The 15,690-nt window shown below is 24.7% G+C and overlaps 4 protein-coding genes across 4 annotated transcripts; 2 read left to right on the plus strand and 2 right to left on the minus strand.

Annotated features, from left to right (window-relative positions):
- Positions 1-715: 715 nt before the first annotated feature.
- Positions 716-2,591, minus strand: PCHAS_0313600 (conserved Plasmodium protein, unknown function; the record flags this gene model as incomplete). Its single annotated transcript, XM_016799903.1, has 9 exons — positions 716-769; positions 896-948; positions 1,033-1,099; positions 1,219-1,314; positions 1,439-1,552; positions 1,643-1,709; positions 1,887-1,972; positions 2,080-2,228; positions 2,378-2,591. 9 exons carry the CDS (start codon positions 2,589-2,591, stop codon positions 716-718), a joined length of 900 nt encoding a protein of 299 aa, XP_016653214.1.
- A 2,354-nt stretch (positions 2,592-4,945) lies between these two features.
- PCHAS_0313700 (conserved Plasmodium protein, unknown function) lies at positions 4,946-8,718 on the plus strand (the record flags this gene model as incomplete). Its single annotated transcript, XM_735426.2, has 2 exons — positions 4,946-5,135; positions 5,252-8,718. 2 exons carry the CDS (start codon positions 4,946-4,948, stop codon positions 8,716-8,718), a joined length of 3,657 nt encoding a protein of 1,218 aa, XP_740519.2.
- Positions 8,719-9,630: 912 nt separating this feature from the next.
- PCHAS_0313800 (rhoptry neck protein 6, putative) lies at positions 9,631-12,259 on the plus strand (the record flags this gene model as incomplete). The annotated part of the gene is made up of 6 exons (XM_016799904.1): positions 9,631-9,691; positions 9,787-11,447; positions 11,540-11,674; positions 11,824-11,931; positions 12,020-12,089; positions 12,183-12,259. 6 exons carry the CDS (start codon positions 9,631-9,633, stop codon positions 12,257-12,259), a joined length of 2,112 nt encoding a protein of 703 aa, XP_016653215.1.
- A 543-nt stretch (positions 12,260-12,802) lies between these two features.
- PCHAS_0313900 (acyl-CoA synthetase, putative) lies at positions 12,803-15,064 on the minus strand (the record flags this gene model as incomplete). Its single annotated transcript, XM_737820.2, has 1 exon — positions 12,803-15,064. One exon carries the CDS (start codon positions 15,062-15,064, stop codon positions 12,803-12,805), a length of 2,262 nt encoding a protein of 753 aa, XP_742913.2.
- Between the last annotated feature and the right edge of the window lie 626 nt (positions 15,065-15,690).

Raw genomic sequence — 15,690 nt, forward strand, 5'->3', positions numbered from 1 at the left:
TTTATTTAAATGTTTTGTGTTTTTTACATACATGTACATATGCATTTATTTTTTAAATTAAACTTGAAATATTTTTAAATACGCATGATGACTTGCTTATTGTTATTTTTAATCTTATTTTATTTTGCATTTGTTTTCTTTTCATTTTTTATGGATAATAAAGCGAATTAACGCTAAACTTTTGTAAATCGAATATAATTTTAAGATATACTAGCAGTTTTGAAATAAAACATTCGAGGAAGTGTCTATTCAATGTTTTCTGCAAACACCGGTTTGGCTTTCTGCATGTCTATCCATTTCGATTCGCTTCTTCACTTTGATTTATTTAAATCGATGAACCAGTCTATTTTTCTCTTAAATATAATTCCAATTATTATACTAAGATAATTTTCCTAAAGCCGCTTACGAATTCATATCCAAATAATATGTCGTTTTTATTTTTTCAAAAGTAACAGTTAAAAAAATAAAAGTGAACTGATCATTGGATAGATAAATAAATTAATAAAGAGACAAAGAAATAAGTGATAGAGTTAATGAAAATTAATTTAACAAAGTTTTAGATAAAAATTATAAAAAAAAAAAATAAAATAAATTAAAATATTTTTATCATAACTATTAAAGATTACTAATTTGTAAAAAGATAAACAACTAATTAGAAATTCAAAAAAATATGTATACACTTCATAAATCATAAAATATTGGATTATTTAATTTTTTAAATTAGTAAGGAGCTTTTAAATTTGTCCAATTCTTCATTTATGGTCTTAATCTTTGAAAAGAAAACAAAAAGAAAAAGAATATAACAAAATAAATTGAATAAGGATATGCAATTTTTCACTTGTTCAAGGGTAATACTACATATGCACATAATTCATTATATAAAAATTTTGCATACCTCTGAACAGTTTTCTAAATTTTTTATTAACTTCGAATATTGGTCAATCATTTCTGTAGGTAAAAACATTAACCAATATCTATAATCCTAAATATATATAAACATTTTTAATATAAATTTGATTTTTCTAAATTTACCTTTTAAATGAATATTCTCTTTTTGGACATCAATCATAGACGAATTAAGGGCAGTTAACTTTTTTTCCTAAACAAAGGGAAGGCAGAATAGTAATAAGTGGCATATGTAGTGAGTGACACTGCTTATGCTTGAAACAGACATACTTCAAAGACACAAACTCATTAACATTATTTCGTTGTTCTTACTAGCTCTTCATTTATTAAGTCTTTGTTTTTTTCGATGAAATTAAAATTTTGAGCTTTGAGCATCTCGTTTTGTTGATATAGTTGAAAATTCGCATTCTATACAGAAAAAGAAAAAAACAAAATTAATAAATCAAAGAAGGAACAAAAATTGTAGATTGAAGCGGTCTATTATTATCTATATTTTTTTTATTCCGCTTTTTTTTTTAAAAATTCACATTACCACTGCTTCGTAATATTTTTTTGAGACTATTTTTCTCTCCTCTATCAAATTTTTATGGTCTTCGATTAAGTTTGCTATAAGCATTTCTTGCGTGGCATTAAGATTTCCCAATTTCTGCATAGACGTATATATATGCACATATATATGTAAAATATGAACAGTTAGAAAGTATAAAAAACAAAAAGACATAATTAATATGCTTACTTCATATATGTTTGGGTCGTCGTAAAATTGTTTTAGTGTTTGTCTTAAAGGTTCCTTTCCCGAATTCCTAAAAATAGTTTAAACCAGGTAACCAAAGTAAAATCGTCATTTTTTAACCAACCAAGGAATGCATTACAAATGTGCACATACCCAGATTCATAATATTACTATAGATTATATAACAAAATAATAAACTTTTAATTTAGATACTTTGTTTTATATGTAAAAATTGTATTATACTCACAGGTAAGCATATCCTATTGATTTCATTTCCAACCACTCGTTTTCATAAAATTGTGATTTTTTATTCTCTGAATTCATAAAGACCGCCTATAAAAATTTATCAAATAAATTATAAATGCCACATCTTAGGCTCTTTTGAAATGTGTAATGAAGACATATATACCCACTCATGCATTTTGCTACTCCTTTTTTACCTGAGTTTCTAATGCCTTTTTGTAGTCCAACTCAATGTTTTTTTTATTTTCTAAAAATTTCAGCAAACATTTTTTTTCATTCTCTAAGATTTGGATTTTCTGTAAAAGCTTTTTAACAAAAGAATCCTCATAAAGTACATCATTACCACCTGGAAATAAAATAGTTATTTCAATTATTTTTACTCCACTATTATTATACGTCTTAGTGATTGTTATTTGGGCAGAAAAATGTATGGATATATATCGGCAATATTGATGGAGGAAAAAATATAAAATTATGTTGACAGCTAATTATTACCTAGGTAGAAGTTTTTGTTTTTATTGTTTATAGACGAAAATATATCACAATCTGAAAATTTGATGTCTGCCCCTTTTTCTTCACCAGTAGACAATTCTGTGTAACGTGATTTATTTAGAAATATATTATTCCCATTATTTGTAAAAGTTTCAATTATGTTCTCTTCGCTTACGCGAAAATCATTTATATTATTAAATTTAGACGAATAATTCATATTCAATATGTTTATATGCAGTGAAGTTATAAAAAAAATGTAAGAAATGCATAGGAAATTATTTTTTCGATTTATATATTTTATAACGAAAAAAAAAATTGTATAACAGATAAAAATGAATAATCTACTTTTTATATATAAACTTAAAAAAATATAGACAATTTTAACATTAATTTTATATGTTAATTACACAAGTTATTACATTTTTTTTATTTTCCAATTTTACTATATTTATTATTAGTACTATTATAATTATCAAATTGTGTGTGTGTGTTTTTTTTTGTTGTTGTAAAAAAATTATGTTACCATTGTGTGCAAACTATGTTAACATTTTTTTATTGCCTGCAATGTTTTTTCCTATTTTTTCATATTTTTTCTTATTTGTTCATATTTTTTTTCACTTTTTTCACAATTTTTTATGACTGTTCATATTTTTTTAATTTTTTTCTGAAAAATTTACTAGCCAACTTAAGCAGCTTTGAACAGGTTGGAAAAGATGCCTATGACTATTTACTCCTATATAGTACATACTATATTATTCGCAAACACATAAATATATAATGTTATTAAAAAATGTGGATGTAGAAGGATGGCAGAAGGGTGTACCCCCTTTTTCAGTTCGTAAATAATTATACATGAATTTATTTGATATACCACAATTTAGCACAAAGTAGTAGAACCAACTGCTAAACAAAGAACATATTGCAAATTTACTAACCTGCGAAATTACTACCATTTCAAAGTGCTTTATTTTACCGTATTGTTTATATATACATTTTCTACAATTTCCTGATTACTATTTTATTAATATTACTAAGACATGCATGATTTATAGGAGTTATAAGAGTGGTCGATATTTACGAAAAACGTTCGAAAGAATAATTAAAACCAATCATTTGTGTAATATTCCCACATTTCCTATCTTTATTGTTTATACCCCAAATGCAATCATAAAAAAGGTGTAGCGAGTAAAACGAATGAGATAACTTATTGTAACATTGGTATGGTATTTACTATAAATAAAACAAAAGAATATCGTAAAAGGTTATACAATTTCTTATATTTCATTTGGAAATATATTATGATTCACTTTTGATTTGACACAAATTCTATAAAATGGAAAATAGGATTTACCTACATATTTTTAAATATATTTATACATTTTAATAGTTTAAAAAGGAAAATTACATAATCACAATAATATAACTATTAAGGTGTTATTTTATATTTTATATTTTATAGAAGTTTTATAAATAATTTCGATGGCCCATCGTTTTTTTTAATATTTAAAATAGTACAGGTTTATTAATATGATTAAACAGTTTTATTATTAGTATAGTATAAATTTTGAAATAATTAATATTGTTATAATTTCATTTTTTTTAAACTTTTAACAATCTAACACAATTTATTTTTGTGTTATTTAATTATAAAAAATATATACAATTTATAAATAAGTATGTTTTTTTTTTTATTTTTATGAAATTCATATAATGTACATTTTGCTATGTTAATTTTCCCAATGTACGTTATGGTCCCCCAATTAATAAATTATTATAATATATTATGTTATATAAAAAATATATAAATTATATCAATTTTTACTGTGTTTATTATTATTTTTTTTTCTTTTCCTGCTCACCTAAATCTCCTAACAGTTTTAAATTTACTATAAAATAATATACGTTATTTGAAAAATTCAATAATTCGCTAAATTTTTACTTATATAGTGCTTTGTAAGGATTTTTTTTTAGCGTCATGGCCGTTTTTATATTTGCATATTTTATTATATAATGTTAAGTTTATAAAGATATAAAAAAAATCGTTTCTAGTTTTTCATAACTTGTTTTTCGTTACTATATAATATTGAATTTTTTTTTTTCATAATTTTCTAAATTTTAATTGATTTTCCATAACTAAGGCCCTCTATTTTTTTTTTATTTTTCATATATATTTTTTTAATAATGGTAATAACAATTGGTAAATTAAATTATATATATATAGTATTTGATTTATAGAATACAATTAAGTTTGCTCCCTATGTTAAGTAATAATTATTTTTATAGCTTATGAATTTGATAATAATTTCAATTTTTGAAAAAGGAAGGGAAAAATTAATTATATAATATATATATATTTATATTTCTATATTATTATGATGATTATTTTGCCCATATATGTATATATATGTGTTTTAAAAATATAATTTGAAGTATATATTATATATAAAATTTATATAATTAAATTACACATTCTATTAAAATGAAACATAAGTTAAATTTTATAGAAGCGGATGGGCTATTTTGTTTACAAAAAAATACATAATCACATTTAAAAAATAATAGTTCAGAACCATGGTATTTTTTTATAGCATATATAGCGCACTCATGAAGTATATGACGAATAAATTGAGCTATTCGAGAAAGCAAAAAATATTTGTAATTAACAACTGTTTGTTTTTTTCGTTTATTTTGTTTTATATTTCTTATTATTTTTTCTTCAATGGACTTATTTACCCTGCAGTGAAGATCGTGTTTCATGGGAGTAAGAAAATAAAGAGAAAAAAAGCTTGCTTATGCATACTTCGTTTTGTTAAATATAATTAGTGTGATTAGTTCCCAACTCATTCCGTTGCTTATTACTTATTACTTACTGTGCAGGCGTGATAGCGAATCAGACCATAGTGTATAAGAACTCAATTTTGGAATCAATATGGCTGCTATACACAAGCGGTAGTTATTTTAATATGGGCGTGCTGCTCATATTTTCAGTAATAATTCCGATTTTAAAATTTGTTATGGTTACTGACAATTTTTATAGCTTCTTTAAGCTATATAATTTAGGTTTAAAATTTAATGAGAACGATAAAGATGATGCAAAATTAATTTATTACATTAACATTGTAAATGAGAATGAAGAATTTGCTTTAAAGAAATTTAGTATTTTAAGTTCGATTTCGCGATTTCAATTTGTAGATGTATTTATATCATTGTTTATTGTGTCCTCATTGAACTTATATTTGTTAGAAGCAAAGATATTAATTGGAGCTTACCATTTTTTAAACTATTGTGTTTTATCAACAATATCCTCTTATTTATTATTAACATTTATGAAAATAAAAATAAATATATTTAAAGAAGGCAATATAAAAATCTTTTCATCTCGTAATGAAAATTCAGTAGCTGGAAAAAATTCAGACAGCATGTTATGTAATGGAAAGAGAGATATATTAAAGAAAGAAAGTTCAAAAATAGAATTTAATAAAATATACGATAGTAATAATACAAAAGAGAGCCACCAATGGAATAAAAAAAATAAAAAGAAATCCAATAAGGAAGATCTAAATAGTGATAACATGAATGTAACACATAAAAAAAAAATGACATCTGAGAAGGATGATAAGATTGGTCATATAAATAGTAAATACAAAATGAATGATAATGAAATTAAAAGTTTAGAAGAAGATACATCCGCTGGAAAAACAACAGGGGATGAAAATATGTCACCAAATAAACAAAATGATTGTGAAGATATAGATTCCATTGATGGTGAAAATGTTATAGAACATAATTCATATGAAAATAATATTTTATGTTACAACAAATTACAATCATTAAATAGTGTAAGTTATTTATATAAAGTAATGAAAAATAATGATGCATATATTTATTTAAAAAAGAAAAAATTTAATTTATTATTAAGAGAGAGTTTTCAGAAAACTCGTTTTAATACAATAAAAGTAGCACATACATTTATACTATTATTTTTATTATGCATATCTATATATTTTATAACATCAGTAGAAACAGATATGTTAGGAATATATATATATTTAAATTTTTTCAATTTTAATATAGAAAGCGTAATGATTGATTATATAGATATGTTAAATATATTAAAATTAAAAGTAAACCAAAATTATGTGTTTCCATTTTTTTTTATGTTTCCGTTTATATTTCCTTTAATCATAGCCGTATCTTTTATGTTAAGTGTATTTTTTATGAATTTGTATTATGTCAATTTTTCAGTATGGTATAAGAAAATTACAGCCTTTAGTGATGAATTAGTATTTGATCCTGAAGTACAAAATAATCAAAAAATAACAATATCCGAAAGACATAACTATTTATGTATTAAGAAAGAAATTGAAAAGAATGATAAATTATCAAATACATCAGATGAATTATCTTCTCATAATAATTCCACAATAACAAGTAGTAAGAGTGAAGATATCAATACTGAATTTGTTTATAGTGGGCTTTTAAATTTTTATTTTTTAATGTCATCGTTTTTTGCTAGCATATGCTCAATATTATTACACATGTCGTTAGGAGAAATAATTGCAATAGCTATTATAATTTTTTATCAGATAGTTAAACATACATATAATTTAAATATTTTAGTATTATATAAAACCGATAAAATTCATTTTTCAAAATTTATATTATTTATTGCCTTTGGCTTGATTTGCTTTTCAATTAATATGTATGTAGCACAATGGGAAAAATTAGTAAAGAAGTTACAAAAAATAAGAAAACAAATATATCTTTTCGAAGCTAACAGATGTAGTGAAATTGTTGATTTAAATATTCAAAAAAATAAAAACTGGACTATACCCATTTACACTTATTTTTTTAAATCTCTAATTAAGCCAAATCAAATTGTTTTTAAAAAAAATAAAAAAATTGATATATCCGAAGATAATAACACTCATATAATTCGAACCCAATCTAGTAATATGTATGATTATGATGAAAACAGGATGTATCAAAATATGCAATCATCGATTGATGAAGAAACATTAAGTTATTTAAATTCGTCTTCTATTACTAATATTAGGAATAAGAAAAAAAATAGCAGTAAGAAAAATAAAAATTCTACTGAAGATCCAGCAGGAGTTATAAACAAGTATAATATTCAAAGTAAAGGAAATAACGATAGACTTATAAATTCTGGAATGAGAAAAGAACAGTGTGGGCCTGTTAGTTTCTTATTTTCTGAAGTTAAAAAAAGAAGTACCAAGCTTGGTAAATCAAATTATAATAAAAAAAATAGAATTAGTGTCCAAAGTTATGAACAAATAAGAGATGGGGAAGATGATAATATAGATGATGATGAAGATGGAATATATGAAGAAGATAAAAATGAAAATGAAGATACCGAATCAAGAGAAAATGATCCTATTGAAGGAGGTCATAATAATTCTTTAGAAAAATCGAATTCTCAAAATATACCATATATTAAAAGCTTTGTACCAATTAAATCGATATTATTGATACAATTAGAAAAATTAAAAGCAAAGAAAAAAAAAGATAGAGGACATGGTAGCAAATATGGAGATAAATCCGAACCAATAGATGTTACAAAATTATTTTATTATTTTCATATTTTATTATTTATTTTAATTATATCAACAACGTTAATGGGATTCTTTAAAAATGAGAGTGTACTTAAATTTAATATGAATTCAGTTAATAAAAGATTAAATGATTATTTTACATCTCCCAATTTTTATGCATTCATACCTACAAGTGTTGGAAAATGTAAAACTAAAAAATATTTAGCGAAAGAACCTTGTTATGAAGTTGGCCGTATATATCATGAAGAAAAAACATTTTATCATGCTACACTTTTATTTTTACAAGGTATTAGTTCAATCAATATTGATAACATATATTTTTATTATGATCAAGGGAAATATTATTTAACATTCAATGGATATTTTAAACATATCATTGGTCCTTTGTTTTTAAAACTATGTTTAGGATCCAATTTTTGCCCTATAAGTACTTATGCATATTTAATAGGCAATAAACCAACATTTTCTATAACTATAGAAGCTCAATGTGATGATTATGCAGCACCAAATTATATTAGTAATCTAGTTGTTAGCGATTTACAAATTACAAAAATTGAAGTTATAAAACATTCTGATATTATTGATAATGTTGATATAAAATTAGATGATATTCAAGAAAGAGTTCAAGAAAAAGTTAATGCAATGCTAGCTGATCATCTTCAAATTATTATATGGAAAAATCAAAAATATGATTTAGAAAGCTTTGTCAATTATCTGATTTCAAGAAATTCTCTTTATGGTTTTAGTTGTGAGCCATATAATTATTAGTCATTTAAAAAGTCGTACGTTCATGTGTTTATGTTTATTTTGTGCATTTCCATTTTCACAATTTTGAAACTTCATTACATATTCCAATTTTGTAAACTTCATTGCATATTCAAAATTTTGTAAACTTCATTGCATATTCAAAATTTTGTAAACTTCATTGCATATTCAAAATTTTTGCTTTTAATTTCTTTTCATAATTTTTCTATTCTTTGTATTATATATATATATATCCTTATCCTGTGTTGCATTTATTTCTTTTCCCATGTTGCATCACTAATCCGTTGTCTGATAATTTTTGAATATATATTATTTGAACTATTTACAAATTAAAATTTTTTCTTTTTTTGTTATTTCCCATTTTACAAAAATAATATTAAATGATGTTGGGATGGTTATGTATATATTGCCATTCATTTTGTAAAGTTCCCATTTAGTTAGCTGGTGAATGCACTTCCTGTGCATACAATTTTGTCTTTATCAATTTCGTTTTCTTCTATATTTATAAACATAATTTGATGAAAATAAATGTCTATTCACAACATTTAAGTATAATAGGTCATGTAATACATTTGGTACATCAATCGGTGTTGAATTCTTTAAAAAAAAATTTGAAAAAAATTTTGACTTAATTTATAAAGGTATGTAATTATCTAAATTATTCATGAACATCATTAATGATATATAATTATGTGTATAAATAAATTTATTAAAATTGGAGAGAAAGAAATAAAACTAAATAATATTATATATGTTTAACAATTTTTTTGGCATAAACAAATTTGAAAAATTGTAAGTTCAAACCGTTGGAATGTTTGATTAGTTGGTGTAAAGAAACTCGTTTTATTTATCAAAATTGAATATTCTTAAAAGGCAATGCTTTGTTAAATGTGTTCTCATTCAAAGTAAATAAAAATGCATTATTACTTTTTTCTTTTGTTTGCACTATGTGCTAACGGACTATTACGAAATAAAGGTAGGACCAAAAAGTGGATGCACCCGTAAATCACCCCCATGATTTCATCATATCTGCTCGCTACATTTTTTCATCACATTTTCTGCCGTTTTTAGGCTCTGCTAACTTTGTAAGTAACAATGATGAGGCCATAGGAAATTGGAAAGACATGGATGCATTTGGTATGTCACAGAATGGGACATTATACTTAAACAGTGATTCAAATTTAAATGAAACATCCAGTGAAAGTTTTTTAGAAAATTGTAATATCAACAGTTGTGTAGATATAAACCATGAAAATAGTAACCCAATAAATAATCAACAAATTGACCATCCCAATAATAGTAATCATAATAGTAATCGTAATAATGATCATAGTAATGATCATAGTAATAATTTAAAAGTGGGACAGCCAAACGGAATAAATAATAACCTATTGAAAGCAGAAATAAATAAACAGAATTTGTCAAATACGTTAGATGGCAATGCCACACATGTAAATAGTGTTAATACTACTATGGAGAAAAATGAAAATTTAAAAAATAATACAGAAGGTGCAATAAATATAATGCACACACCAAAGGAAAATTTACAAAATGTGAAAAAAAATGAAATAAAAAGTAACAACAAAAATAAAGACAATAATTCAGCTGATGATGAAATAGACGATGAAAAGGATGATGAAAACTTAGATAGTTCTGTGGAAGATGAATATAAGGATAGTGAAGATGACGACCTTGATGAAGATAAGGAAGAAGACGAAAACGAAAATGAGAACGAACAATCTAATAAAAAGGTTGCAGCAGATAACAACAAAGGGACAGAAATAAGTGCTAGTAACAATGCGAAAGAGACCGAGTCCACTCTTGGAAAAAATGCAGAAAAAACGGTAGCGATATCTGAGGCAGGGAGTAATCACCAAGCCCCCAAGTTTCAGATTCATAATGAAAAAGATAAAATCAAAACTATCAATGAAAGATTTGAAAATGGTAATAAACCTATTAATGAATTTGATATTACGAATGATAATAAAATGGGGAACACGAGCAGTAGAGAAGTGGGTAATGAGGTTAATAATGCATTGGGTCGTTCTAATATTCAGAAAAATTTTCATGAAATTCAAAACAATCCAAACGGCAGTCAACATGGTGCAAAACTTCAAGGAGAAAAGGTTGAAAATAAAATGCTAGGCGATAAGAAGTTGGACGATGAGAAGTTGGACGATGAGGAGTTGGACGATGAGAAGTTGGACGATGAGAAGTTGGACGATGAGAAGTTGGATGATGAGAAGTTGGATGATGAGAAGTTGGATGATGAGAAGTTGGATGACGAAAATTTAGATGAAAAAAAGCTAGATGAAAAAAATCTAGGTGGAAAAAAGCTAGATGGAAAAAAGAAAAAAAAAAATGTCGAGGATGACGATTCTGAAATGGACCAAGAAAATGATGAAGAAGATGAAGGTGACGAGGATGAACCAATAGTTGACGACAGTATCAAAAATAAAGAAACAAATAATGAAAATAAAAATTCAATTTCAAAGGAGATAAAAAATATGAATGAGTCTACAAAAAACGAGCAAGTTACAGATGCAAATCAAAAGACAGTTCTAAATGAAGATAACAAAAATTATAATGAAACAGATGCAAATTGCTCTAAAATAGTGTCTGATAAAGTAGAAAATACCATTTTGCAAACTACCAAGATTGATCAGGATATTCATGAAGTTAAAGAAAGGGAAGAAAATACAAAGCCCTCTTTAAATGCTTCGGAAAATCATGTAAGACCCTGAATACTGTTTACTCGTGAATAAAATTGTATAGTCTTTCATTATATATACCTATTACATTTGATTTTTTCTTACCATTTTAGGATCCCAAACCTGAACAAAATTACGAATCGAACATGTTTACTATCGATAAAAAAATGCACAATAAGTTGAATAATATAGATGGAATACTTCGTGGGTTAAATGATAAATTAAGACATCACAAGGATTTAAAAAATGTAATAAAAAAATAATTTCATCAACATGTTTGGAAATACTTTAATTGTTATTTTTTCGATTTTTCATTTATTCATTTTTTGTTGTCTACATTTGGATGCTCTAATTCGATAAGCAATTACATCATGCTCAATATGATTTTCCTTTTTAGCTTGAACTAAAATTAAAATTTGAAGCCATGGGAAGAATAGAAAAATATAAAATGTATAATGAAGTTATCCAAAAAGCGATAGAAACATTAACTAAGCGTTTAGCAAAAGTAAAAATAAAAATATATATACTTCACCTAAATGTATACCATTTTTTTATTGAATATTTTTTCATATGCAATATTTTTTTTTTTTCAGGTTAACGATGATTTAAATAAATTAAAAGAAGTTTCATCCATTTCTCTCCAAAAATATATGAATGAAACAGGTGAGTTTATCTTTTATATAAATATAAATTTTTATTTTTAAAAGTTTGTTGTCTTTTTATTCGATCAACATATTTTATTTCCTTTTTTTGTAGGCTATGGATTGGAATCATTAAATTTTCCACAATCGGATTTAGATCCAAAAAAAGAAAAACCAAAAACAACTGCATAAGCACATACATGCATAGTATTTTCTAACGGTTCTCATTATCATTTTTGTAATAACTTATTTTGTATTGAAAAGGGAACCAAGTTGTAAATAGAACGAACGAAGATGACAAATATTTCTTTTACATGTCATATATTTATTATCCTATTGTTTTAGTATTTATACTATTTTTCAGATGAAGGGGAAATTATAATAATATGCTCCCCCCATTATATAATTTGAAAATAATTTAAAAATTTAAAAATTTAAAATTGAAAATATTAAAAAGTTAAGTATTAATAAACAAATTGCTTATATTTTATGTGCATATTTATTTAACATAATCCATTATTTTATGGAAATTGTCAAATAAATATATAAACCAAAGAATGGCACAACATTTTTTATGTGTAATAAAAGCAATAAACAAAAAATTTTTAATTATTTAAAATAATTTATAAAATTGGAATTATAAACAATTCCATTTTATTTTCTGTATAAACATAAAACAAATTTTTATGTAAGATATAAAATGAAATCCATAATATGGTTATAGTTTATTGTCGATTAACTTTTTGCAGGAGCTTTTTGACCTTTTAGTTTGTCTTTATATTTGGATTTCACCTTTTGGAAGTAAAAATCGTAATCATTGATTAATTTAAATCGTTTTACTTTAAAAGTTGGTGTTAAATAATTGGATGTATCCCATATTCCCATTGTGATATATATATCATTAATTAAGTTATATCTACTTAAATTTGTTTTATTAAAGGTTTCTAACATATCTTTTTTAATATAATCAACATATTCTTTTTGTTTATTAACTTCTTCATCTAGTACTTTATCCACAAACTCTTTTCTAGTTATATTTAATTTATCAAATATACCATCATTTTCTAAATGTTGTGAAAACAAATTTTTATCAACAGATAAAATTGCCATAGGTCCATCCATTGTATCATCAGCATATGCTACACAATAATTAATATATGGAATCATTGAATATAAATTATTTATAGTTTCTGTTTCTATATATTCACCTTGAGATAACTTAAGTAAACCTTTAGATCTATCTAAAAATGTGATAGATCCATTTTGATTAATTTGTACAACATCACCTGTTTTAAAATAATTATCTTTTGCATATGAACTTTTTGTTAAATCATCTTTTAAGAAATATCCTCTAAATAATTGATCGCTTTTAATTAATAGCTCTCCTTTTGGTGGTTTGGATTTAGCATCATATGTTTCCCATGTTGATACTTTATATTCAACAGACTTTACATGAGGTCCACCAACAGTATTATCACTTTTATCTCTAGGGTCTTGTACGAAAATTGGACCAGCTGTTTCGGTCATACCAAACCCTTGATATATATCAATATCTAATAGAAGAGATAACTCTTTTTCAACATCGGATGATAATTTTCCACCACCATTAAGAAACATTTTCAATGTTGGGTTTATTTTATTTCTTATTTTTTTAGAAATACCTGTGATCGATTCAACAAAGCGATCAAGTTTACCATGTCGATGTGATCTACGTATGTCTAGCGCTTTGTTTACAAAGAATCTTTTTGCTGACGAAAGGTTAGCTATTTCTGTTTGTATACCACTGTAAATTTTATTAAAAATTTTAGGAACACCAACTATTACACTTGCTTCTGATCCTAGCATATCAGTACTGAAATAATTTATATCGTTACTAAATATATTTATTGAAATCCCTCTCGATATACAAAAGTATATAACTATTCTTTCTAATACATGTGACATAGGTAGATAAGATAAATGAAATTTTGTTGGAAAGAAATCAAGTAATTTGGAATTATCAGATTCTAAAACTGCATTATATAAATTTTTGTTACTTAACATAACACCTTTGGGTTGTCCTGATGTTCCGGAAGTATAAATAATAGTACTGATAAAATTTGGCGATTTATTTTTATTCTTTTTAGCTCCACCGCCCTTAGCCAATTTTTCCATAGCATATTCCATCGTAAATATTTCTATGTTATGTTTTTTTGCAGTTTGTTCAACTTTCATATATGTATCGTATAAATTTTGTTTACTATTTTCAAGGAGTTCTTTATGTTTTGCTTCTTCAGAAGTAGATGATGAGTCCTTCGTTTTACGGGAACCTTTTAAGGATTTTTGGTCGGTATTATCATTTTTATTTAATTCTTTTTGCTTCTTAGGATCACTATTTGGGATATGATCAAGTATTATAAGTTTTTTTAAATGGGGCAATTCTTTTAATCTTTCTAATAATGATTTTGCATGCTTTAAATCTAAACATAACCATTCTAATTTCGATTCATTTAAAATATTAGTAACTTCATCAATACTAAATCTCGAATGCATAACTAAGCTAGTAACACCACTACTCATAGCAGCAAAATCTGCTACTAGCCAATTCATTGAATTATTTCCATATATACCTAATATTTTAAATTTACCATCATTTTCTTTTTCGTCATATAATTTTTCAGGAACACCTCCATCATATGAATCTAAAACAGATGAAAATGCATTAGCCTTATCCATCAGATGTTTGTAAGTATATGTTTCAATACGTTTTCCAAATGCATTTTCAACTACTGCAGTCATATTCTGGTTTTTTTGTCCTGTCTCCGTTAAGAAATCAAGAATATGCTTATATCCTGAATCTTGTTTATCTATTGCTTTATAAATATCTGATTCATTTTCGTTGGTTGATGATGTATGCACTTTAGTATACGTAACAAGACCCTGTTTTTTTTCTTGGCATTTATACTTCGATGGGACCAGTGCATAAATTATGATCCCCAGCAAGCTATACAGCTTCATGTTTTTTATTAAAAAATTCAATTATAAATAGTTAGATTGACTGTAAACGGTTTGTCATAGATGAACAATTATATTTTTTTCATGATATATAAGAACAATGACAATTAAACAAACGGGGAGTTGACAAAAAAGACTAAAACATAAATATTGTGGGTATTCTAGTGCATTTGTTTTTTTCAAAACAATTTTAAACAGCTATTTCTACTTCAAAAATATACACTAACCCATGTATTCTGAGCAGTAGTTTAACAACTTCAGATTACAGTGAACTATTCTATTTGGCCACGCATGAATTTATATATACTTATATATGCATACAATCATAAATAGCCAAATATATATATAACCTAACAAAACAAACACAATTATAATTTTTTTGAGAACATTCAAATTAATTATAATTTATAATCCTAAAATATATATTAATATAATAATATATTTTATTTACATAAATCAACGATTTTATATATAAAATGTAATAGGCCTTTGGTCATATATAATAATATGCATGCGTAATAATTTATTTCAGCGCTTTTACATTTTTCCCCTTAAAAATATTAAATAGGAATATGACTTGAAATAATATAATAATTTACTTTATTATATACAATTATTGTAAAAATTTT

Source organism: Plasmodium chabaudi (genome assembly GCF_900002335.3).
Source record: "Plasmodium chabaudi chabaudi strain AS genome assembly, chromosome: 3".
Lineage (NCBI taxonomy): Eukaryota > Apicomplexa > Aconoidasida > Haemosporida > Plasmodiidae > Plasmodium > Plasmodium chabaudi.